At 36.1% G+C, this 24,176-nt stretch overlaps 1 protein-coding gene across 4 annotated transcripts in view; it reads left to right on the forward strand.

Moving 5' to 3' along the window:
* Window positions 1-24,176, forward strand: part of Ice1 (interactor of little elongation complex ELL subunit 1) — a 56,603-nt gene that overhangs the window by 2,378 nt on the left and 30,049 nt on the right. For 2 of the 4 annotated variants that reach the window (XR_007109086.1, XM_047555491.1), the window contains exons 2-10: window positions 9,107-9,165; window positions 9,704-9,738; window positions 12,908-12,926; window positions 13,717-13,828; window positions 15,653-15,729; window positions 16,734-16,771; window positions 18,658-18,740; window positions 18,932-18,971; window positions 19,054-19,110. Coding sequence is in view for 2 of the 4 variants with exons in the window: in XM_047555491.1 (XP_047411447.1) it covers window positions 9,107-9,165; window positions 9,704-9,738; window positions 12,908-12,926; window positions 13,717-13,828; window positions 15,653-15,729; window positions 16,734-16,771; window positions 18,658-18,740; window positions 18,932-18,971; window positions 19,054-19,110 (520 nt within the window). In the remaining 2 variants the exon portion in view is untranslated. Of the gene's footprint in view, window positions 1-9,106; window positions 9,166-9,703; window positions 9,739-12,907; window positions 12,927-13,716; window positions 13,829-15,652; window positions 15,730-16,733; window positions 16,772-18,657; window positions 18,741-18,931; window positions 18,972-19,053; window positions 19,111-23,764; window positions 23,862-24,176 lie in introns of all 4 variants that reach the window. The other 2 variants (XR_007109087.1, XM_047555492.1) reach the window with 2 other exon arrangements.

The following is a 24,176-nucleotide window of genomic DNA, read 5'->3' on the forward strand; positions in this document are numbered from 1 at the left end:
AATCATCAGGTGGTGATTTTCAGCCCTTGTCAGATTTGTTGTTTGTGAAGCGGAGGTACTCTAATATGCTAACAAGGAAAGAGAGAGCCTGTTAATTGGGCACTGAGTTCATTGTAAGCATTTTGGAGGTGGAGTAGGGATGGGAGACTGGGGGAGTATGTTCTGTCACTTCAAAGAACAAAACAAAACTGAAAGCCCCTGAGGTCAGTGGAAAAAAAAAAAAAACCTAGCTGACTGCTGAGTAGCCTTTGATGAGGTGAGCATGGAATGATGAGAAATGAGACAGATAAAGAGGATTAGAGAATTAAATAGTGTGTGGTATAGGGAATTGAGATGGGAAGGAATGAGAACTGAAGAGAAGCAATTGCATTGGTCAGTCGGGAGGTGGACGAGCAGCTTTTAGAAGACATTTCTGATTTGCTGCATGTTACAGCAAGCATACTTGGATTAAACTTTTGCATGAGAAAGAAACTAAAGATGCAGAGAGAGGATATCCTGCTCTATAGTTTTAACACATTGAAACTCTTTATACTGCAGAAAGTGTGCAAGCAAAATATAGGAATCCTCCTATAGGAGTAACCCATCAGTAACCATGCTGTGGCTTCATTCTGATCTGTAACATTAAGCTAACAAATCTCTCCTGAATTGAGCAGTTGTTTGCTGCACAGGAAATCTTGTTTCATGTCTTAAACCATCCTTTATTTTCTTCTCTCTTCATTTTCTTTATTTTCTCTAGAAGTTGAAGAGATAGTTACTTATTATGCAAATTTTTTTTTTTTTTCCAGTCTCATAAATCACCTCATCTCTATTTTCTCACCATCATTGATTTTAATGGTTTGTTACTGATCTGGAGCCCAATGTCAGTGTCCAGGTGGTTTGCAGTCATAGAAACCAATGCAGTGACATGTAAATTAAGCAAGTCTCTTTTACTTTTTCCGGTGGTACTAGGGATTGAATTTAGGGGCTCACTACCTCTAAGCTACACTGTTAAGCCTTTTTATTTTTTATTTTTAAATTTTGAGACAGGGTCTTTTTGTTGCTATGACTGTCCTAGAACTTAATGTCATCCTGCTAGCTTCCTGAATTGCTGGGATTACAGGTGTGCACCACTGCCTAACTAAATTACACAAGTCTTAAGGTTTTAAGTCAGGCTAATTAACTGCCATAAGTCACTTTCTTTTGGTAGAGGAGAGCCCCTTTTTGCCCAACTTCACTGCAAAACAAAGTAATTGGGCTGTCTTGGGAATTCAGATGAGAGTTTGAATATGTTCAGTTCATGAGACTAGATGAGATTTAGTCAGCTAGTTGTTCAAGAGACAGAACTGATCTTATATGTAAACTTATTGTTGAACTCCCATTGATAATTTCCAGAAGTTTGAACTTCATTGTTTGGAATCTGAAACATATTTTCCCCAGACAGGTTGATTTACAAATCATCCTATGCAAGGAAAACTCACGAAATTATAATTCATTCATTTACCACCATTAATGTCTTTACCCTGGCATGTACTATGGACTACAATCATGAATAGAACAAATATGAAGCTTATTCTATTTAAGATTGTAGTTGAGACAAAAAGCAACCTCGGTATAAATATAGTGTAAGTTTGAGTGGAAATGGGATCGTGGAAGAGGGCCAATTCTTTGGACTTATGTGATTTCTCAAGGCTTCATTAGAGTAAGTGAATCCAAATTAGGGTCTGAAAGATGGCTTGCAGTTAACCAAGAAGGAAGAGATGGAGGGAGAGTCTTGTGGCAGAAGGAACAAGTTGTGCAAAAAGTCGTTCAAACGGAAGGTTGAAAGGGAGAAAGTAGTGCGTGCTAGCTGGAGCACTGGCCCAAGGTGCCTGGTGATCCCCTCAGAAGACGATTCTCAGCCTCCACGGCTCGCGTCGCCGTCAGTGCAGCAGTCCCATGCAGTCCGCAGCCCCGTTCAGATTTTGATGACTGGTTGGAGAGTACCTTTTTCCTTTCTGGTTCATGATCCTGTCAGGAATGTTGTATTTCATTGTCATGGCTCTTTACCCTCCTTCATTTAGTTTTCCTCTTTCATGTTTTCATAGTTTGAACAATAGAGCCTTACATTGCTTGGGAAGTTGGCAAGGCTTGAGACCCTGCCCCGTTTCAATGATTGGCTAGCAGTACTCATAGGCACCAGCAGATAGTTAGACTTATGGATGTGGATTATTTCAGGGCACATAGACAAAGCAGAATTAGCAAAAGGAGAAGGTATTGGGGTGGCAGGTAAAGAATGGGGAAGTCAGGTGTGAGCTTCTAGAAATCTCTCCCAGCAGAGTCAAACAGGACATAATTTCTCCAGCAGTGTGTTGGGACGACATTTGTAAAGTGTTGCCTAACAGTGTCCAAGGTTTTTTACTGGGGACTGATCATGTAGGCACACTCTGCCTAGCACATAACCTAAATTCCAGACTTGCAGAAGGAATGCAGGTGTTCAGCACAAACCACGTTACATAGGTTAGGCCCAGTGAACCAATCTGATTAGTTTGGTGAATAGGGGGAGGGAACCTTCCAGAAATCCAAGCTTCCAAATGTCAGTCTGGACCTACCTTGTGAGCAGGCCTTTCTAAAGAGAGGACTCTTAGGCCTACTGTGTCAACAGCTGCACACCCATTTGGAGACCAGGGGAGTGCTGTGGCCCACTTGCGGAGGCCTGGGGCGCTGCAAGCATGTCTTCAGTCCAAAATGTCGTTAATACTGAGACAGAAACTCTCCTCTCTCCTCACTATACTCTTGCCCCTTGGTTCATGTAGGGGATTGGTTCCCAGACCCCTCTGGATACCAGAATCCTGTGTTCACATCCTTCATGTAAAATGACATAAGTACACTATTTTGCATATCACACGCACACATCCTCTTGTATTTGAATCCTATCTAGATTATTTATGATGCTTAATATAATGTAAGTAGTTGTTGAACTATATTATTTAGGGGATAATGATAAGGAAAAGTCTGTACATGTTCAGTACAGATGCATTTTTTCCCCCAAATATTTTCTGTGGTTGATTGAATGCATGGAGCAGAACCCATGGATATAGAGGGCCAACTATATTTATAAAATTTTCCAAGCAATCTACTTATCCCATTTTTATTTATGAATTTACTTATTATCTGTATAAGTTACTTTTTGCCTAGTGTAACTGTTTTTTCCAGCTGTACTGGCCATCTCTTCTGTGTACCTGCTCATCTCCTCCTGCTGACTTCCTCCTCTCCAGGGCTGTCCTGCCAAACCCTCCTCACAGTGTGTTCAGCCACTGCACTGATTTCACTTTCCCAAGGGAAGGAGGGATTATGGCAGCAGTATACACAGTGACATGCAGGAGGGTGTTGCATGGATGAGATTAAAACAGTCTGCTATAGAAAAGGAGCCAATAAAGAAAAAAAAGTTGGTTTTTTTTTTTTAAAGACAATGAAGTGCTCTGGAAATTATTTTAGTAAATAACTGCCTTATAGCTTGAGGGAATCACCCAGAAATCAAAGAAAAATAAGTCATTAGTTATCAGAAAATAGAAGACAGAATTAAGAATAATTCAGAACTTTTTTATAGACAACATAATACATGTTGAACATTGCTCAACTCAGAATCTGAAATCTAAGATTTTGGAGTATTTCATATTTTGAATTTTTGAATTAGGAATGCTCAACCTGTAAAGTCTATGCAAATATTTCAAAATCAGAAAAATTTGAAATCTGAAAAACTTTTGATCTCAAGCATTCTGGGTAAGGCATCCTCAGTGTGTAGGAGCTTCAGAAGAGGAGAACAGGAGTCTGAGAGGAAAACAGTAATCACAGACAGCCCCTTCGTGTTTTCTGGAAGAGAAGAACACTTGGACCTTCACCTCCTTCTGTGGAGCATGGGCAGTAGTGAGTTCCAGCTGCATGGATGAGTGAGGAGGGAACCTGCAAGCCCTCCACCCAGGCTTACCCTGCTAAATTCTCATGGATCTAAAGCTCTTTGTATTGAAACTTTTGTTTCAACCAACATAAATGATATTTGATTCTTATTACGAGAGGGGAGAACGAAAAGGGTCTTACTAGGTTAAGAAGTATCTGACTAAATTCAAACAGACTTGAAACAAGGTCTTAGGAAATAATGTTAGGGACTAGAATGCTGGAGGTTAACTAAGAAGGCCCCCCACCATAGAATGTGTTGTTTTTACTTCTTTGAGAGTTATGCATTAATACAGTTTAGAAAGACAACTAGATACACAAGTTTCCTTAAGATAGTCTGCAAGCCCCAGCTCCACCTATCCCTCCTTTCCAGGAGACACCATTCTTAATTGCTTGCACTGTGTATGTTTTATGGCAAACTTTCTTATTAGTATGTTTGTATTGCTACTTCTTGTTTTTTCAGTTTTGGGCATATCTGTTGGATTTCTGACTTTGGAAGGTGCCGTGCCTAGACATATCCCGCTCCCCATTCTCTCAATGTACTTAGGTTTCAGATCAGTATTTGGTTTTGACATTTTATGATTGCATGTTAATTCAGAGCTAAGCTCTGGTGTACATTATTACTTTTCCTGTTTTCTCTAATAGTCACATCCTCAGTTCAGCTTTTTATTTTGAAAATATTAATGCATCCTTATTTTGCACCAGGGACTAGAATGAATATTTTATATGTCTCATCCTATTTAATCCTGATAGCATGCCAACCATTTAACCTCTGTATTTCAGCTTCTCCCTCTTCAAAATTGTAAATAGTACTAAGGCAGGGTTAAGTAAATTTGTCGAAGGTCACTCAGCCAGAAAATGGTCATGAAACAGGAATTTGAATCCATATGTGTGTGACTCTAATGCCAGACGTTTCTTTGATGTTTCTAGCCTAGTACTGACATTACTTAATGGCATCTGGAAGCAAGGTGGGAAAGATGAGATAGAATAGCAAAGAACTCAAAAGAGAATGTGGAGAAAAAAGGCAGAGTCACTTCTGTTTAAAAAATAATGATTTATATACCTCACTCAAAATAACGACATTCGCGCACAGTTCTGTGGTAGTCTGTTATGAATGCCCTTTAATACTTTTGCGCCCACTGGCATTTTCTTCCCAGGGGAGAAACTTCTTTCCTGTTCTAATCTGGGGCACAGCTGCCTTCCCAGGGCTTCTCTGCATCTCTGTCTGCTGTATGAGCTGAGCCTCTCCCTTGGCTTCTTCCATTCTTTTGGTGAAGCATGTTCACATCTTTAAGTACCTCCCTGAGGAAGGATGTCTCTGGAAAGTAAGTTTGTGGAGACTGTTCGAATACCCAAATATTTATTGTACAGCATTTTAAATTTTGCTTCAAAATTATGGGCTCACTTTCTAGGCCCAACACTGGGTCCAGTGTTGCTGTGAAGGCTGAAGCCCTCCCAGTGCCAGATTCCTGGTGTGTGACTTGCTTCACTTTTCTTTGGGATTCTTAGAGGCTCATTGCTTTCTCTGTAATGGCTTGACATTCAGTGTTGACATTTTGTGGTTTGGATCTTATTTGAATCCATGTGCCTCGTCATTTCAATTTGAAGACATCTGGCTTCAGTTCTGGAAATTTTTCTTAATATCAGTATTTCCTTGGTGTTTCTTTGACTTTTTAAAATTATCTATCTGTAACTCTTGTTGGACGTATGAGACACTTTTATGACACTGGTTATTTCTTTTTCTTTTCTCATGTCATTGTTTTTGCTTTATGTTCTGGGACCTTTTGTTCAACTTTATGGTCAGAGCTTTCTGAGGCTTTAATTTTTGCTTTCCTGGTTTTAATTCAGCAACAATAGCATTGTTAAAATACAAGTTATCATAAGATATACCCTTTTAATGTGAGTAGTGAATGGTTTTAAGTATATTTACAGAATTGTGCAGTCATCACTACTAATTGTAAAATGTTTTTGTCTGCTCTCTAAAAGAAAAACTACCAACTGGCATCCATTGCCTCCTTCCTTTCTCCAGCTCCTGGCAGCCACCAGTATACTGGATTTGTCTGTTATGGATAATTCATGTAAATGGAATCTTAGAATAGATGGCCTTTTCTGACTTGCTTTTTTAACTTAGCATAATGTTTTAAAGATTCATCACTGTTTTAGCATGTACCATTCATTCCTTTTCATTGTCCAGTGGTATTTCATTATATGGCTAGCTTATCTATAACATTTTGTTTATCCATTTATCCCTTGATGGATATTTAAGTTTATGTTCACATTTTGACTAGTGTGAATGATGCTACTATAAATATTAGTGTACAAGTTTGATGTGAACATGTACTTTTAGTTCTCTTGGGTGTGTATCCTATGGTGATTATTTAATGTAGGGAACTGCCAAACTTTCCCATAGCAGCTAAACTATTTTACATTCCCATCAGCAATGTTTGAAAGTTCTAGTTTCTCCATGTCTTTACCAACACTTGTTAATATCCTTTTTCAAACTTTAGCCATATTAGCGGGTGTTCGTGTTTGATTTTAAGAGCTCCTCCCCACTTTCTAAGAATTCTCAATGTCCTTTAAAAATAGCTTATAATTTCACGAGTATCAGCTTATATTAATAAATAACATTAGAGTTTTCTTCCCAGGTCTCATTTACTTCAAACTGCTTTTGCTTGTTTTGGTCTCTCTTTCTTAATGGTAGCCCTGTGATTTGTGTTCAGAAATCCTCAGTTATTCCTGAGTGGTTCCTGATAGACTGGCTGTAAATTGAGTGTGTGAGGCTTTTGGACCCTGCACAGCTTTGCAGAATAGTGTTCTTGGCCATTTATTGATGGAGGAATAGCTAGTGTTAATACCTGCAGATCTTTTCTCAGGGAAAGTGCTTCCTTCTCTCTGGAGGACAGAAGGACTGTTTGCTTCTGTTCCAGAGCTTAATAGTGAGAAACTGGTGACCAGTCTCAGATCAGTGTGCTTAGGTTTATTTAATCCCTCTGCTTTTGGTGTGGTACTCCTGACCCAAGTGTTCCTGGTGTTCCACTCAGAGACCCGCTTCTAAAAGCAAGCTTGCTGCTGGATGGTGGAGGAGCTGTTTCCTGAGGCATGTTGGAGAGTTGGGGATTGGGATACAATGCTTAACAAAAAGCTTGCAAGTAGTTCTTATTTTATTTCAACTTCCTTACTTTCTTTCAGAATAACTTGTGTCAATGATTTCCAAGCTTGTTGAAGTTTTGCCGTATAGATGAAGTTAACTGTTCTACACTGCTGGTTTTCTTGGGTACCAAATCTGCTTTCCAGTTTCCATTTTTTTTTATCTTCTCAACCTTGTTGATTTTACCTGTGTGTGTGTGGGGGGGGGGGGGGTCCTTTGACAATAAAAGGAGGAAATAAAAGCAGGAGAATGTATCTACCCTTTCTGTCCAAAAAGCTGAATAAAAGCCTACCCTAATCCAGTTTACTCTGATTAGAGCTGCCAAGACCCTGTTTCCAAATTAGGTCATTCTGAGATAGGCAGGGAGGGCTGGACTTCAGCATGTGTTTTGGGAGTGGAGCATTCAGCAACTCTCAGATGGTGACTAACAGTTCTCTACTTAGAAAAATATTTTTCCTTCACGAGAAATACTCATGATTTACCTCCTCTTCACACTTTTTGAATAAGGAAAAGGTATCTAAGTAATATTATGGGTACACATAACATTAGGAATACAGGACATAGTGCAAAAAAGTCTAGACATTATCACTCTTGAACATAAATGAAAAAAAAAAAAAACAAAAAACAAAAAAAAAAAACAAAAAACACAACCTAACTGGGATGGCACATTGAATTCATCAGGATAGTTAGAGTCAGTGGAGTATTCTGTTGCTTTTATCCCAGGAGTATAAGGCTACTTCAATATTAGAAACTGTGGTTTTAATTAATCTACTACAGTTATATGTAAAAGGAGAAAAATATGCACATTTAAACTAAATAGATGCATAAATTAATTTACTATTAATACTCAGACATGATAAAATCTTTCAGCACAAGTTTCATGACATGATCAAAGTATATCAATGAAAAACATGGAGTAGAGCAAACAATTCTAATTTAAGACAAGGACGCATAGTATTCTTCTTTACTCTTCACTATTCAGCCATGTGTTGAGGAATTAGTGAGTTCAGGAAGACCAGGGCAAGAAACAAAGCATAATCATGAATTGAAGGAAGGGTAAAACCATCATTATGGATGCTGTAACTATTCACAAGAGCATACAAGAGAATTTTCATTACTATGACAAAAATCACAGTTGTCACTCAGCTGGTAAGACTTCTGGAAGCAGGAACGATGGGTGGGGATGGCTCACCTCTGGAGGGTGGCTTGCTGTTAAACATGTAAAAACAGTCTGGTCTAGCAATGCATTGTTTGGACTTCATCCTTAAAAACAGAAAAGTCATAAAAGAATGGGCAAGGAAATCTGCTGCATGCTATTAGGAAAGACTGGAAAGTATTAAATGTCTTTTACAGAGACTTGGTAAATTGGGGGCATCCAAGTGTGTTTATATGTGCCCCAACCACTTGGAAAGGTAAGAAAATACTATGGGATTATTACTTGTATGGAATATGGAAAAGCTAGCATGGTTATATTTTAGAATATGTTATTATCCAAGTGTTCATTTAACAGGGTAAAAATATTTTAAAGTTTATAGCAGTGACTTAGAGCCAGATTAGTTACTGGTCTGTAAGTTCTAACGTGGATCCTTATGGAATAAATGTTTTCACTTACTCTTGGATCCACTGTAATTGTCCAACTTGTCTCCTCCATATTACTTTTTGTTATTCTGCCATTTTTAAAAGAACTGATCATCTTTTGGGGTAGTCTTAAATTCTTTCATAAACTATGTAGGGTAAAGAATGATGATTAATAGCCAGTGACCTAAAATAATGTTTTATTGAACTGTGATCCTGTACACACCATGAAAGCATCTTTACAACTACTTTATTGTTAAAAGGAGTGGTAGGGTTTTGATTAAGAGGTTTGAGGGAGAGCATGGGCTGGAAATGTGTGTGTTTATACACAATATAAATAATGGGCTTACATTTATAAGTTTGTGTAATATTAAACCAAACAACATTTGTATTTTATAATAAATATCATAGACATTCAAAGTAGTTAACGTGTGATAGAAACTTAAGTAGCTGATTATAGCTTTTTCCTTTCAGAACTTAAATGAATATGTTGATGCATTGATTACCTTGAAACAAAAAATTATCAATACAGAGTAAGTATATTTGCATGCGTTTGGTAGAATTTTGTAAGCCTGACAAACTGAAGTACCTGGTGGTTTTGGGCCCTGAGGGTTTATCTACATGGTGATGATTCTGGTAACACGCCTGTGAGTTCTGTCAGCAACTTAAACCTTGGTTAGTGGCTCACAGGTCTTTTAAACAAAGCTCCTGGGTTAGTAGGAAGTTACTTTTGCTGAATTGGAATTGTTTAAAAGCTGTTTTGTGTCTTCAAAATCATTTTAGCTTTATGCTGAAATGTAAAATTTTCTCACAGTATTTTATAGCCATGATTTGAAATTTAATTTTTTTAATACTGTAATAGTCTTAATGAAATTTAGGCCACAATGCTACTTTGATCAAAGGGACTTTGAACTAAAAGCTCATGTTAGTGCAATGCTTTTGAGGTATTTAAGGTAATACATATTAGCATACATTGTTTCTGGAAACCTAGAGGTGAGGCTGCTTTGTATGATTTGCAACATAGCATATTTTGTAAATAAAACAATAATCTAATTCTTTTCTTTGTTACAGTAATTTGCTAACAGAATATCAGAAGAAATGTGATGATATCCTTTTACTGTTTTTTTCTTTTGAATTTTTTGGATTTATGTATAATAGAGATGTGAGGATTTTTGTTGTCATCTTTTGGAAGGCAGTTATTTATAGACTCAATTAGAAAGTTTCTCATGGGCTTAGTTGACAGCTAATCCTTTTACTTTTAATGCATATTTAATTATAGGTTCTAAGATGAGATCAAGCTATTTGTGTTTCTATTACTTGAATTTTCTTAAGGTCTCATAAACTTTATAATAAAGTCATTTGTACTGAGGATGAGGCATCTTAGGACATATTCTTGACACTTGGAATAACTTTCTGAATTTTCCTTTGAATCTGCAAAAAGTATACAACAAGAACATTCAAAATGGGAAATTGACTTGTTACCTATGTTGTGATTTGTAGTGAGTTAGTGTGTATCAAAAACCATATAAAATAATATGATTTTGTATTCATAAGTAAATTATTGGGCTCAGTTTGTTCAATAAATATTTACAGAGCACCTGTAATTTAGTTAGCTCTGGTTAAATATTTTCTTAGCACCCAGAGAAAGGTCTATATTACTTGATCTTTCCACATCTTTTGGTAATAATACTTGCCTTGATTTATGTCTCTCCCATAAAAATACAAAATTTCTCCCATGAAAATAAACATGCATGTGCCTATGGAGATCTTGGTAGTTCAACTTTATTTTCAATGTTGGGACAGATTTCTGCTGTCACAACTATTGAATCCCAAGTTTCTTTGAAAGCAACTTGAGACCTGCTTCAATATTATTTCTGGCATAGATCACTTAATTGTGATCACCAATTATTTGTATTTATATCATGATATTTAATTTGTATAATTATAGCAATATAATCAAGATGTTAATATTTAGATTTATTTTTAGTGTTGGAATTTTTATTACATTAAAAATTGGAGGTCATTGAAAAATTTCTCATGTTATTTTGTAAAACTATTAATTCATTTAATTACAAATGCATATTATTGCAAGAGTAACATGTTTGATTTTAAGAGTGGCACAGAAACAATTAGTACAACTACTTCTTGATAGCTAAATAGGAGAATAGATGAGCAGCTTCTTAATGTGTTTATGTTAATCAGCTTTTTATTGCTGTGACCAAAATACCTGACAAGAACAACTTTAAGGAGAATAAGTTTACTTTGGGTTCATGGATTCAGAGATCTCAGCTCTTGGTCAGTCAACTCCATTGTTCTGGGCTGGAGGTGAGGAAGAATAAGATGACCCAGGAGAGTGGTGGAGAAAAGGTGCTCAGCTCTTGGCAACCTAGAAGCCCAGAAGGATGATAAGGGAGGAAGGGGTTGAGGATCTGTCCACTGGTGAGGTTACAGCTCTCATAATGAAATCATTTCACTTTGAAATGTTGCTACCTTGTCTAATACACAAGCTAATAATACAGGGACACCTATATGCAGACTGGAGTAGTATTCATTGTATTGGTTTTGGAGAAGTGCTGTGAACTTTTTGAGGTCATGGGTAATGTACCAAGGAAATTACTGACTTACTCTTCTAAAGTTTGTTTATAAAAGTGTTTAAATAAGAATTATCAGCATAAATCTTTATAAGTAGGTGAGACTTTCAGTTCTTGATTGCCAGAAGCTTATTGTGTGAAGTGATATTTGACTTCAGCCTGAGAGCTTCACATACTGAATTTTTTTTTGTATTTTTTTTAATTGCAATTACTTTTTATTTTTATTTTTATTTTTTTTTCTATTTGTACGTGGAGTCAAGGCATACCATTTGTGTAATCTTAAATTTACATAGGGTAATGTTGTTTGATTCATTCTGTTATTTTTTTCCCTTCCCCCACCCCTCCCACCCTTTTTCCTCTATACAGTCCTTCCTTCCTCCATTCTTACCACCCTCTTTATCCCTAACCCTAAACCAAACCCTAACGCTAACCCCTCCCACCCCCCATTATATGTCCTCATCCGCTTATCAGCGAGATCATTCGTCCTTTAGTTTTTTGAGATTGGCTTATCTCACTTAGCATGATATTCTCCACTTTCATCCATTTGCCTGCAAATGCCATAATTTTATCATTCTTCAAGGCGGAGCTGGCGATATAGCACATCACGTGGAGTGCCTGACTTGCATGCTGGAGGCCCGGGTTCGAGTCCCCAGCATTGTGGGATTGTGGAAATAACAAACAAACGAAACCATTTCTGAGCCTCCCATTCTTCCATACTGAATTTTTTAAAAACACATGCGGCATTTGCCCCAAATATGTTTTTGTTATACCTTAAAAATGCAGTAGTTTGCTCTACAACTTGAAGACCCAATGTCACATGTTTATTATGACTTTCTTATATAATTTGCTTCTTTTTGCTACTAAAATAGTAACAGATTTCCTCTTTTTTTTCAAAATTAGAAAGTTATTTTTTCAATAAGTGTACTTTGTTAAAATCAGCATTATATTAGTGCTTTACTTTTTTGTTTAATTCTGACCATTTTGTTGTTTATAATTGCCTGTTTCCAAAGGGCAGGAAATACATTATTTTCATGACTTATTTTTTTGAACTTTATCAAAGAGTGCTGTAATTTAGAAAGAATAAAGTGTATGTCAGGCTTCAGAAACTTGGTGGTGACAGCAGAAGCTGCAGTTGTGCTTTTAAGAACAAATGTGCTTTGCTGCGCTGTGAGTAAATACAGGATGCTAGGAGGTGAAACTTCAAAGAATTGCTCTTGGCTGTCTTAGAGTATTTACCAATAAAATGGAAATGGGGTTATCAATTTGTCTGAATTGTAAGAGTGAAGGCCTTTGTAGATATGGTCTCTATCTTTTGTGAATTTTATGTTCTCCTTGTTTTTCTTTTCTATTTACTCATTAAGTGTAGTTATATGTGATTTTTGTTAAGTACATAACTCTTGAGAATTCAAGATATATTCTATTTACTAGTATAATGCTTGACCTCTATTCCTGTCATTTAACTCTCATCAATCATGTCTTCACAGGATCGTTTTTATTTAGAGAAATAGATATTTTGGTAAATAGGAATAACTCAGCAAAAAGACATTACTATGTTATAGAAACTTAAATATCATTTTCCAGGGTTTATGATCTTGCTTGTATACACATTAAATACAGATTATTAAAGATAATTGTAAAAGTATCAGAAGATAAAATTCTCAGAATTTTCTTTAATAAGTTTTACAGCTGCAGTTTGCAAGAAGGTAAGCCAACCTGTTTTCATAGTTGATGATACCACTTGTTTGATTGTTCATTTTGGAATTCGTAGGCCAGATTTTAAACAAAATCTAACAAAACATACCTAGGACTGATCCTTAATGTAGTATATGTTGCTTTATTGCTCATAACAAAAGATTTGGTTTTCCTATCAAATCATTCAAATGAATTTACTTAGGTCTTAAGTTGCAGCCCAGTGTTTCATCTTTTTAATAACTGTTGCTGACTACATTGCAACTGACATTAAGTTTATTGTTCTCAAATTACTTTTGTCTACATGAATTGCTCTGTTTAACATGGTTGTTTAACTAGTATTATTTTAGTTTAAATAGACCTACTTAAAACTTTAGCAGTATTTCATGTTTTGTTTACAGTTATCCTTTAGAAAAAGGCAAAATGTGATTTCAAACCAAATTACAAAATTGCCTATCACTTAATTTGAATAAATAGGAATGTGTTTAAGATTGGAAGTGCCACGTTTGCAGACAGTTCTTGAGCACATTCTCCAGCAGAGAGAGACTTCCGGGGAGGTCTCTTTTTACTTGTTTCTCAAGTTGTTTTTTGATATATTTTTATCAAAAATAGACTAAGAAATAAAAAGCAACATGAATATCTTACCAGTGTAAGTAGAAGTAAATAGAAGAAATGTATTTAAAAAGAGATTATTCTCCTTTTTTGTTTTGGTTCCAATTTGAAATTTCAGATCATCAGTGTAGGTACTTAGTATTCACTGCAGATTCTCTCACGTAATGCTGTTATTGCATTGTCCATTTTTAGAGAAAATAGTACTCTACATCACCAAGTGGAGCAGATGCTTCAGAAAATTTCTCCTCTGCAGAAGTGTCAGGAAGAATTGGGATCTTTAAAAGCAGAGCTAGAAGAGAAGAAGGTACCTAAAGTCATTTCCTACAAAGGCTTATTGTCAGTAAATTAATTCTCTCACTATAATTGGTAAAAGGAGACTTTTAATGTGTTAACAGAGGAAATAAATTTTAAGTATCATTGTCTTAGAGAACCTTGAGCTAGTCGACTAATGGCTTTGCAGTGATTACTAGCTCTACCATACTATGTTAGTTCCTTTTGCTTTTTGAGAGCATCAATAGAGAAAACTTAGAACTGAGAATTTTTTATTTTTTTATGTGTCCTGCACATAAAATTCATATTTTCTCCCTAAGTGTGAAAAATGTACAAAAATTCACACTTAAATATAGTGGAATCATTGTTTGTGACTGAGAGGGTAGGAGAGAATTTGGTTTCTTCCAGCAGTGCTGACCAGCCCAGGGTGGGACTCAGGGTATGAGTAAAGATGTCTTATAGAGAACTCCATCTCATGATGCATGAACTAGTTAATGTATTAAGCACTATCTGTATATCCTTCTACCAGTATTGCCTGGCTGGCTTGGTTTGGTCAAGATTTAAGATCTCTGTTCTTTCTTGTGATTATGTTTGGTTCTTTGTGGTTTCTCATTGTCTGTGAGCAGTGCATAAAATGAGAGTATTTCACTAATATATTACCTGCTCTCATAGGTAAGTGTTCAGGTTAGAGGCTACTTCCTCTTTGAAAGAATCTGATTCTGTTTATGCTATGATGACGTCTTGGAAGAAGACACCTATTTTAGATTAAAAAAAAAAAAGTTGTTAAGTTTATCCTTTTGTGGAGTTTATTTTCCTTTTCAAAATGGAAGTTCCTGGGAGACATTTTTTTTTTAATACCACTATATAAATTTTGGCTAACCTTAAAAGAGGGCTCATGGCTACTACAGATAAAAATCATTGGAAATCTGCTAAGTTCTATGGCTTGCATGAGACAGATTGTCACTACCCTGGAGTGATTCTCCCTTCCCAGCCCATTGTCTGGCTCTTGTATGAGAGTATTTGTGCCTCCCTGGTCTTTCTTACATTGTGCTATTTCACTGCAGACATGTAACTATATGAGATCTTAGGTACTTGAATGATACATATTTATTTACTATTTTATGTAAAAATTCTTTACTGTTTAATTATGCAGAAAAAGTTAAACAGAAGCAATTGCAGTGTTCAGTGATGTCTATTGGTGATTATATAATCTATATCTGAGAGGAAATATGAACCTTGGAGTCATACCTCAATGATAAAACTCATTCACTGTGACTTTGAAAAAATAAATCGGACTCATTTGTAAAAAGCCTCTAGAGCTATTGAGATGAGAGACATATATATAAATGTCACACTGCAATATGACCCTCAATTACAGTGTCTTTCCCAGTCCATAGGGCCATCAGGGTGTATTTACTAGAGTTCATACATTTTTCCCAGTTGTCATTAAGTTGAGTGATTTATTTTGTATTTTTCTACAGTAGTACTAATAACTAATATTTACTGAACTCTAAATTTCTTCATGATTTATTGAATTTTATTGGTTGAGACAAAAATATTAGCTGTGTGATATTTAAACCAATTATAAAGGTTTGGAATTGTCTTAAAATAAGTTTATGATTTTATGTTTTGTAACTTTTATTGGATTATACTATCAATTATATTACTTGTATTAAGAATCTGGTTACACTCATTAAAATATTCAATGAATTGTACTTTGATTTCCTGCTGAATATATCTGTTCTTTTGGTTAATTTCATGCTGTGAAAGGATGACAATTTGGCTTGTCCAGGTCAAAACAAGTAAAGACCTATGGTCAGTTTCTTTTATTTGGACAATATTTTTGTTTCTTTTTTAGAGTTCTCTAAAGTTGTATCAGGACACTCACCAGGAATATGCTCGTGTAAAAGAGGAATGCTTGAAAAGTGATGCACAGTGAGTAGTTTTAAGATTACTGCAGAAACGGGGTTTTTGTGTTTGAAAGTAGATACTCCATAAATCAGTAGTATTTCTCCTTTTTCTGCCTTTGGATTTGTTGGCCATAATTAGCTGTGTGATCTTGAAGTAGTTAATTTCCCAGCCTTGATTTCTACCTCTGTAAAATGGGAGTTTTATCTACTTTGCGCAGTTACGAGGAGGTTTAGAAGGTCCAATGTTAAAGGACTACAAAAAGAAGTACATAAAGGTTTTTTATTCTATACAAATGCTTGTGTATCTCTGTGTATATAAACATAGCTATTGATTTCTTTTTTTGTTCTGAAACTTCAACAGGTATCAAATGGAATGGGCATCTTTATTACCATTAATGAAAAGTGCTGTTAAAAATATCCCTTGATTATTTTGACATTCGGTACTACACGAAGTAGTCATGTGAACTGTAGAGACAGTGGTTTATGTGGATGTGATTCATCAGTGACTTGAGATTCTTTCTCAGGGAGTTACCTTCCTTCTTGGCTCTTAAGAATCCATCTTAGAATTGGGGAGAGTCTCCAGCCTCTGCCTCCTGTAAGGTTGCTGTGTACACACAATCACCACACATGCTCCCCAAAAGTAAAATTGATTAGTGCTAGACTGACTCTTGGAGACCATCTGAATAAGACCATCAGCTCTAGATTTGGTCACTCCCTCTAGGGGCAGTCCCAGATGTGCATGTGGCAGAACCCAAGTAGGTCCCCAGCTTGTGTTTCATGTGGAAAAGATAGATTTTTTTTAAAAAAAATCCATTTTATAAATATTGCACATTAATGGCATATTGTTCTTTCGTAGGTTCTATTATCAGAACAATTGATGGTAATTTCACTTGTTGATAACTTAATACTAGTTGTGACTGAAATAATCTGTTATACAAATCTCAGTAATTTAAAAAATGTCATAAGCTGTGCAGTTTATTTTCTGTCATACTGTTTTTCACTTTCTAACTTACGATATTTTATTATTAGGAAGAAGAAACTCGAAGCTAAGGTGAAGAAGCTGGAAGGTAAGTGGCACTATTGTACCACTTGGCAGCTATTTCAGATCCTTGGTAACAGGTTGAAGAACTTGATCAAATGGTTGAGTTGTTGTGAACTTGGTTGATACCTCTCTGGGTCATCCCAGGATGAATGAAGCAGGGGCCTGTTCTTTCTTCCAGTAATCGTATCAGAATGTGGAGATAGAATGTGCCAATCCCTGAATGTTTATTATACTCAAAATAATAGCACCCTGCACTTTTATTATAAAAATAACAATTAATGAAACAATTGAATTTTGAAAGTTGAATCTTGGACTTCCTTATTTTTCCCTAGTGATACTACAACACATACTGCTTTTAATATCAAGAAACTGATGTGTTTATGGCACACCTGGAAAGATTTCTGTTAAAACTCATTAGGGATTGTCCAGTTTACATCATGTACTCTGCACACTCCACTGTTGCTAGGTGCTTCTAGTTCACAAAAAAAACGCAGAGTGTAATCTCTTAGGTCCTCATGTTTCAGCTGACAACTTCGAAAATCAGGAATGAAACTCAAGGTCTTTTTTTTTTTATTTTTTTCTTTCTTTCTTTTCCCCACTGCATTGGGTGGCTGGGGTGTGGACCTCTTGCACACTAGAGAGAAACAGGAGCAGCTTCTGCTGCCTCTGTCCCTGCATGTGGTCTTCCTTCAGTTCCAGTGTGAGCTTCAGCAGCCATCTGATCCGCTGGGGATTTCCTGCCATTGCAGTGACAGTGCCCTGCTTCAGTGATGGTGCCTTTTTGTTTCATTTAGTGTGTGAAGTGATGGTTTAAATTTAGTAGTCCCAGTCATGACTTTATCTAGATTGAGCCAAATGTTTTAGACTTACTCTATAAATGTTTTGATAACACGTTACTCAGATTTGATTGGTGTACAAATGTTGACAGTTGACAGTAAGGACACTGCTGTGTTTCTAAGTCTTCTTCTCTTGGTAGTGTGTAGGATAAGTGTCTAAGGAAATATTTTGAGAGACCTGAAAGACCTTTAAGACTCCATATATAGTTGTGAGGCAAAATTCACCTTTTTCATGTCGAAAAACACTTTCCCCTTAGTAAATGGTATGACATAATGAAGATTATTGAGGGAAAAAATACTCAAGCTTGTTGGAGTATTGTTACCTTGTTGTTTTAGGGATTTTGCTTTTCTTAGCAATTATGTGTGAGCACATCCATGTAAAATTAGTACTGTTTAGATTTTTAATAGTGTGTGGAGTATTTGGTATTTCAGAACCAAAATCTGGAATGAAGGATTTGCTAAAGATCTAGAGAACTATAAAAATTCCTAAAGCGTAGATCACTAACAAAGGTATTTGGAGTTAGGATTAGTTAACCTGTTAAAGGGAGTTCTAGTAAGTGATATTAGCCAAATTATATTATTATGTGCATATATGAATATGTAACAATAAGTCTCATCATTATGTACAACTATAAAGCAGCAATAAAGTAATGTGGGGAAAGAAAGGGAATTCCAGAAAAGAATTACTATCTCTGCAAATATCAAGAAAGCTTCCCCTTTTTTCCTGCACCAGATAAAATGGTATTAATTCTGAGATAAGATCACAGTTTTAAAATCTCTAAGATTTTAATTATTGAAATGAATAGACTGCAGGGATACCATGGCATCTTCCTAATACAGTAGATTGTGGCCCTTCCTAGAAGGGCTTGGAAAATATTCTTAAACCCTGCATCAATTTTATAATTTTATAAATAGCTGGAAAAAGGAAAAGTCCTGCAGTTAGCCCTGACAAAGTACTCGAAAACTTTAAGAAATGAGAAAAGCTTACAATAGATCAGATTTTGGGTAATTCATTAACTTTAGTAGTACAGTTAGTAAATTATTTTTGTTTCTGTTTTGTAATTTTAAAATGCAGAGGCTGCTGTCAAGCAAACTCAAGACTTCAAACAACTAAGAAATGAAAAGAAAATACTTGAAAAGGAATTTAAGAAGACACAGGTACTGTATTAAACAGTGCATTCAAACTGGAAGTTCCTGGTTTCAGGACTTCTATGGTGTGTCTGTTTTGACAGACGTAACAGCCAGGCAGAGTCCACCTAGTGACTGCAGCACACTTGCCTGTTAGGGTTGGACTACCAGTCTTGCACCTCTCATCCAGCATAAACACTGTTAGTGTTTTGTTTTCACAGGAAAGACTTGATGAATTTTCTAAACAGAAAAATGAGAAGGGTGAGTATTCAGTTAATGTCTACTTCAAATTTCTGTAGTGATATGCAATATTTTTAAATTATTTTTCCCCACATTTTTTTAGAATTGAGACATATTGGAACACAAATTTCAAGTGATTCATATGGAAGTATAGATAAAAGTGAGTATACTGCAATTTTTACTTTAATTTTGTGTATTAATTTTAGTGGTTTGGAAGATTCCATGTTACTCTAACATACAGTTGTAAAAGTGTCCAGGCTAAATATATGTTCTGTGTTAGAAGAAGCCATATATATGGGGTGGGCTTTAGATCAATATAGATTTCTAACCAATTTATTATCTTAAAATATAATATAGTGATTGAGAGATACAATAAAGAATGTTGTTTGGGAAAGGAAAATGTTTAATATGTGTAGTTTCTATAGTTATCAATAATTAGGTATTCACTAGATTATAGTTTACAGGTGTGAATAATGAGGTTCTCACAGATTGCAGCTCATCAGATTAATATATTAAATATCTAGGTGCCAAGTATATAAACATTGTTAAAGTCAGGCAGGAAAACCATAGTGTCAAAACCTTGTAGTGTGTTTTCTAAGGGCACAAGAGTTTAAGGAGGAAAAGTAAAATAGTGGCAGCCGTGGAATTGTTGCAGGGGAAATCCAGATGTGTCCCTGCACATTTTTACTGAGTGCCTTGTGTGTAGAAGAGAAGGTGTAAAAACTTGAAAGTGAGAATTTGGGAGTTTTCACCTTAATACTTCTGTTTATTATTTGACCCTTGGCATTTACTTCCCTTTTTTCTCCCTTTTAAAAGTAGAGGTTATGAATTTGAATTTCCGCTTTTGTAAGTTTTTGTGGAGTTGAAATCATGTTTGTTAGGCACATGTTGGCATTTTCATCATGCTAATATGGGTTTTTTATTAAAACTTCCAAATGGAAATAATTAAAAACCTTTAAATTTTAGTGTGCAGCTAAGCAATGTCTCTTGAGATGTCACCTTTACCCTTGTCCCCTTCTTTAACTTGGAGAACAAGCTCACGTTTTCCTTGGTTTAAGTCCATTAACTCTTCACACCTTCAGTTGCCTGGGCACCAGTATCACATACACGCAGTTCCTGTGCCCTTGCTCTCCTGAGATGGAGCGATGGGTGTTGCCGAGAGCACTCAAAGACCGAAGGCATTGCATTCTGCTTTCCCAGCCGACAGTCAGTGGTTGAATCTGATTGTGTTCCCTTCTGGACTCCCAGGTCTGTTTAGGCCTTCCTGTTCAGTCAAGCCCCTTTTACCCACTCCTTACAGTTCTCTATCCTTACTTTCTACCTTATTTTTGTGTGGGTGTTTTTTCCCAGTCCTTATGCACTTTTCTGTATTAATACTGAATGTTTGACTGCTAGAAGACATTAGCAAATTGAACACTAAAGAATGTTGAATTGGCTTCACTTTACATAAAGGATTCTTGAGTGGTACTTTGCCTTTCCTTCCTTTCAAATCCAGTAAAAATAACCCAAGTGAAAAATAGTTTTCCTGGATAGTTGAGAAGTTTACCATCAGTAGGGTAAATTAATGAGGAAAATGGAAAGCAGATGGTAACAGTTGCAGAGAAAATCACAGCCTGCAAAAAGCAAATTTCACTGCAGAAGCCTGGGCTTTCCCCAGATCACTGGAGGACAGGTGGAGGTAGGAACAGGTCTTTAGCATTTGCAAGTAATTAATTAAAGAGTGAAGGTGGGCCAGCCTTCTCATTTCAAAATCTATGTCTGGCTTTGCCCATAGACTGTGCCCCAAGTGCAGATTTCTGAAATGGTAGCTGTGCCATGAGAGGTCCAGAGGGCGGTGATATCAGAACACTGAGTAGTTGTGGCTGCTCTGAGTGTTCGTCACTCCTGTTCCTGGGAAGTAAGATGTTAGTGCTCGCCGTGTAACCTGCACGTTTGCATCCACTCACCCTTGCCTCCCAAGGCAGGGTCATGAACAAAACCACACTTACTGCCAGAGGAGCAGGACTACAAACATGCATGAAGGAATACACTCCCAAAGATGTTCTGCCCACACCTTCTTCTAAAACCTTGACAGATGTAGGGAGGGACAAGAAAGAAAGGTGCCCGGTTCAGGAAGACTAAGGAAGTAATACTAAATCGTGAATGAGAAGTAAGGGTTAAAACCTGAATTAGTGTTCTTAGAGAAAGTCTAAGAGCATATCCACAAGCTGCCACTGTGGATCTTGGAAATTTAAAATGTGAATTCAGAAATAAATCTGCTAAATAGGCTAATGTTGAATGGACTATAATAGATGATTGATTTAGTGAACCCAAAGATTAAGTCCAAGGTGTCTCTAAAGATGGAGTACAAACGGTGTTAAAGAAAATACAAGGAATTGAAGGGTAAAGCTAGTTGTCTCAGTATTCACCTCTCAGAAGTTTTCAGGGGGAGAACAGAACCATAAGGAGAGAAGGAGATCAAGAAGTAATAAAGGAGAAATTCACTGTGCAGAAAATACCCATATATGTTCATAGTGATAGGGTCTCCCAAGTGTAAAATGTGATTTTTTAATATAAACTCCACCTCTGACATGTTCTTGGTATATACCTAGAATCAAATGAAAAAAAAAAAAAAAAAAGTTGGGATAGGTAAATGGTCTTCCAAAAGTGCTAACAGGAAAGGAGTAACATAAGAAAATATTTCAAGTTTAAGAACAGATTCACATGGATTAAAAGGGAATATTTAAGTTGGTTAACACAAGTCGTTAAGTGGACACTATCCTGTACCTAAAAGCATGAAATCATATGGGAAAAAGAACTCTTGGGACTTCTAGGAGGAATAGCCACATTTTTCTTCATCATGAGCAACTTTAGTGTATTTCTTAGAAATTGAGGTTAAGAATCAAATACCATTACCCTGTGTAAATGTATGATTACACAAATGGTACGCCTCTACTTCATGTACAAACAGAGAAACAAGTTGTACCCCATTTGTTTACAATAAAAAATAAAAAAAATTCTACTCTTCAAAAAAAAAAAAAAGAAAGAAAGAAAGAAATTGAGGGTGAGGGCAGTCAGGAGATGAAATCGGAACCATAATTACATATGCTGCAGGCCACACCAAGTTCTTTAAAATACTTCTCAAACATTTATAAAAGTTGGCAAATACACAGCAGACTATCTACAATTTAATATGAGATATTAATACCTCCCCATTTCTGTAAGTTAATGAAATAAAGTGCAGCAGTTGACTTGGAACCACTGAAAGGGATGGCCAATCATTACGATGCTGGAGAAACCAGTAGCTGTGGCAAGTGTGAACAAGAGGAAAACCCACTGCACCAGGACTTGGGAAGCTGTGAAAGTACAATTTAGTTCTTCATTCCCACTTTCATATCCAAATGTGAAAAACAGATGAATTGGACTACTTTCTAGGAAAATGTGCTTTCAAATTGATTCAGAATAGTTATAGACTTGAACAGAAAATAATCCAGAAAAAAGTTTTAAGAATTAATTTCAGTTCTAGTCCATAATAGCTGCAGATGGTTTATAGGTGAGTTCTCCAAAGCCTTGAGTGAAAAAAGTCTTTATTATTAATTTATTGTTTTAGAACTTAGAAAATATGGAATGTTTCCCTCCTATTTTCTTAAGCTAGCATCTCCCTATAGCAAAACCAGATGATAAGAACGAGCACCCTCAAGACTCAGAACTCTGTTACTTGATAACATAACTGTAAAAATACTAAATAAAAATTTAAGGCATCAAATTCATGAGTTACTTAGAATACAAATTATGATCTAAGGATTTATTTCAGGAATATGACAGCTGGTTCAAAGGATATTATGTTCATCTCAATTCAGTACTCATTTCTAATTAAGAGAAAAATTGGTGATATAATAGGAAAAAAAGTTCAAACTTGACAAAGGCGAAGAATTGAAAGCATAGTTCTTAGAGTCAGAAACAAGGCAGGGATGCTTTTGTTACTTCCATTCTTTATGTACTGGAGGCCCTAATCAGCATAGAAAAATAAACAGAGTAAATGCTGCAAATACTCCTAAGCAAGAGTCAAAATTGCCATTATTTCAGATGATATGACCATGTGGAATACCCAGAGGTCTCAGTGGGAAAAGTAGTTGTTACTACTTGATCAGGTTGTGACTTGTACAGTGGACATTCACAGTGCACCAAGGGGAATATAAAGCCCTTTCTTAAGTGACGACTGGACCGCCAGATGCCTGGGAGAGGACAAAGCAGTGTGCGGTGCCTCTGGGAGAAGACTGCAGACTTCTGAAGAGGCATGGACACTGAATCAGTTATGTTTTGGATGAGCAAACTCAAAAAGCATGAATATGCGAGATTCTTCCTTCAACATATTTATAACTAGTCTCACTAGAAATCCCATTATGGCATTCTATGGAAAAGAACAGGTGTTCTTTTGTCCAGAGTAGATGTTCAGAATAATAAAATTTTTTAAAAGGAAATAACTGAGCAAGGATCATACCATGACGATGTAATTACTATCTATCATGTTAAAGAAGTGTGGTATAGACACAAAAACTGACAAAGCAGTGGAATGGCAAAGGCCAGAAACACTCCTATAAACCTTAGATTTTGGTAATGGAAGCATTTTAAAGAGTTAAAGACAAGTGTATGTTCAATTTAATGAGATTTTATCTTCACAATTAAGTAATGAAGCCTCACTGAAGACTGTTTGTTGGGAATGGATAGCTTTTTATGGTCAATGAGAAGTAATGCGTGCTCAATTAGAATAGGCATAGCTCTGTTTATTAGCCTCCATAGGAATGGAAAAGTAACTTTTTTTCTTTTTTTTTAAGGTTCCTTGTTTGCTGCTTTGGGTATACGTAATAAGCAGGGATCCTGGTCAGGTCATTTAAGCAAAGGGGATTACAATATTTGGAAGCAGGCTTTTGGGTAGGTTAAATCACAATGTAGATAAGCTATTCAATCACAGAATTTTAGAACTCAGAAGTGAATGTACCTCACACAGTGGTAATCAGAAGGTTGCTTTTGGCTGTGTCTTCCAGATTTGTCCTGGTTGCCTTTCTGGGGGCTTCATTTTGGAATGACACAATTTGCTCTTAAATAAAACTAATCTTATTTAAAAATCTGTGGTTGATTTCCTGGAGATACTTTGGTTTAAAGGGTTGGTCATCTCATATCCTGTTGAACTGGATTAAAGATTTTACTAATTTCAGTAAATGTTTAAGGTTAATTTAGAAACTTAAG

The sequence above is a fragment of the Sciurus carolinensis genome, chromosome 6 (genome assembly GCF_902686445.1).
Source record: "Sciurus carolinensis chromosome 6, mSciCar1.2, whole genome shotgun sequence".
In the NCBI taxonomy this organism is placed as follows: Eukaryota; Metazoa; Chordata; class Mammalia; order Rodentia; family Sciuridae; genus Sciurus; species Sciurus carolinensis.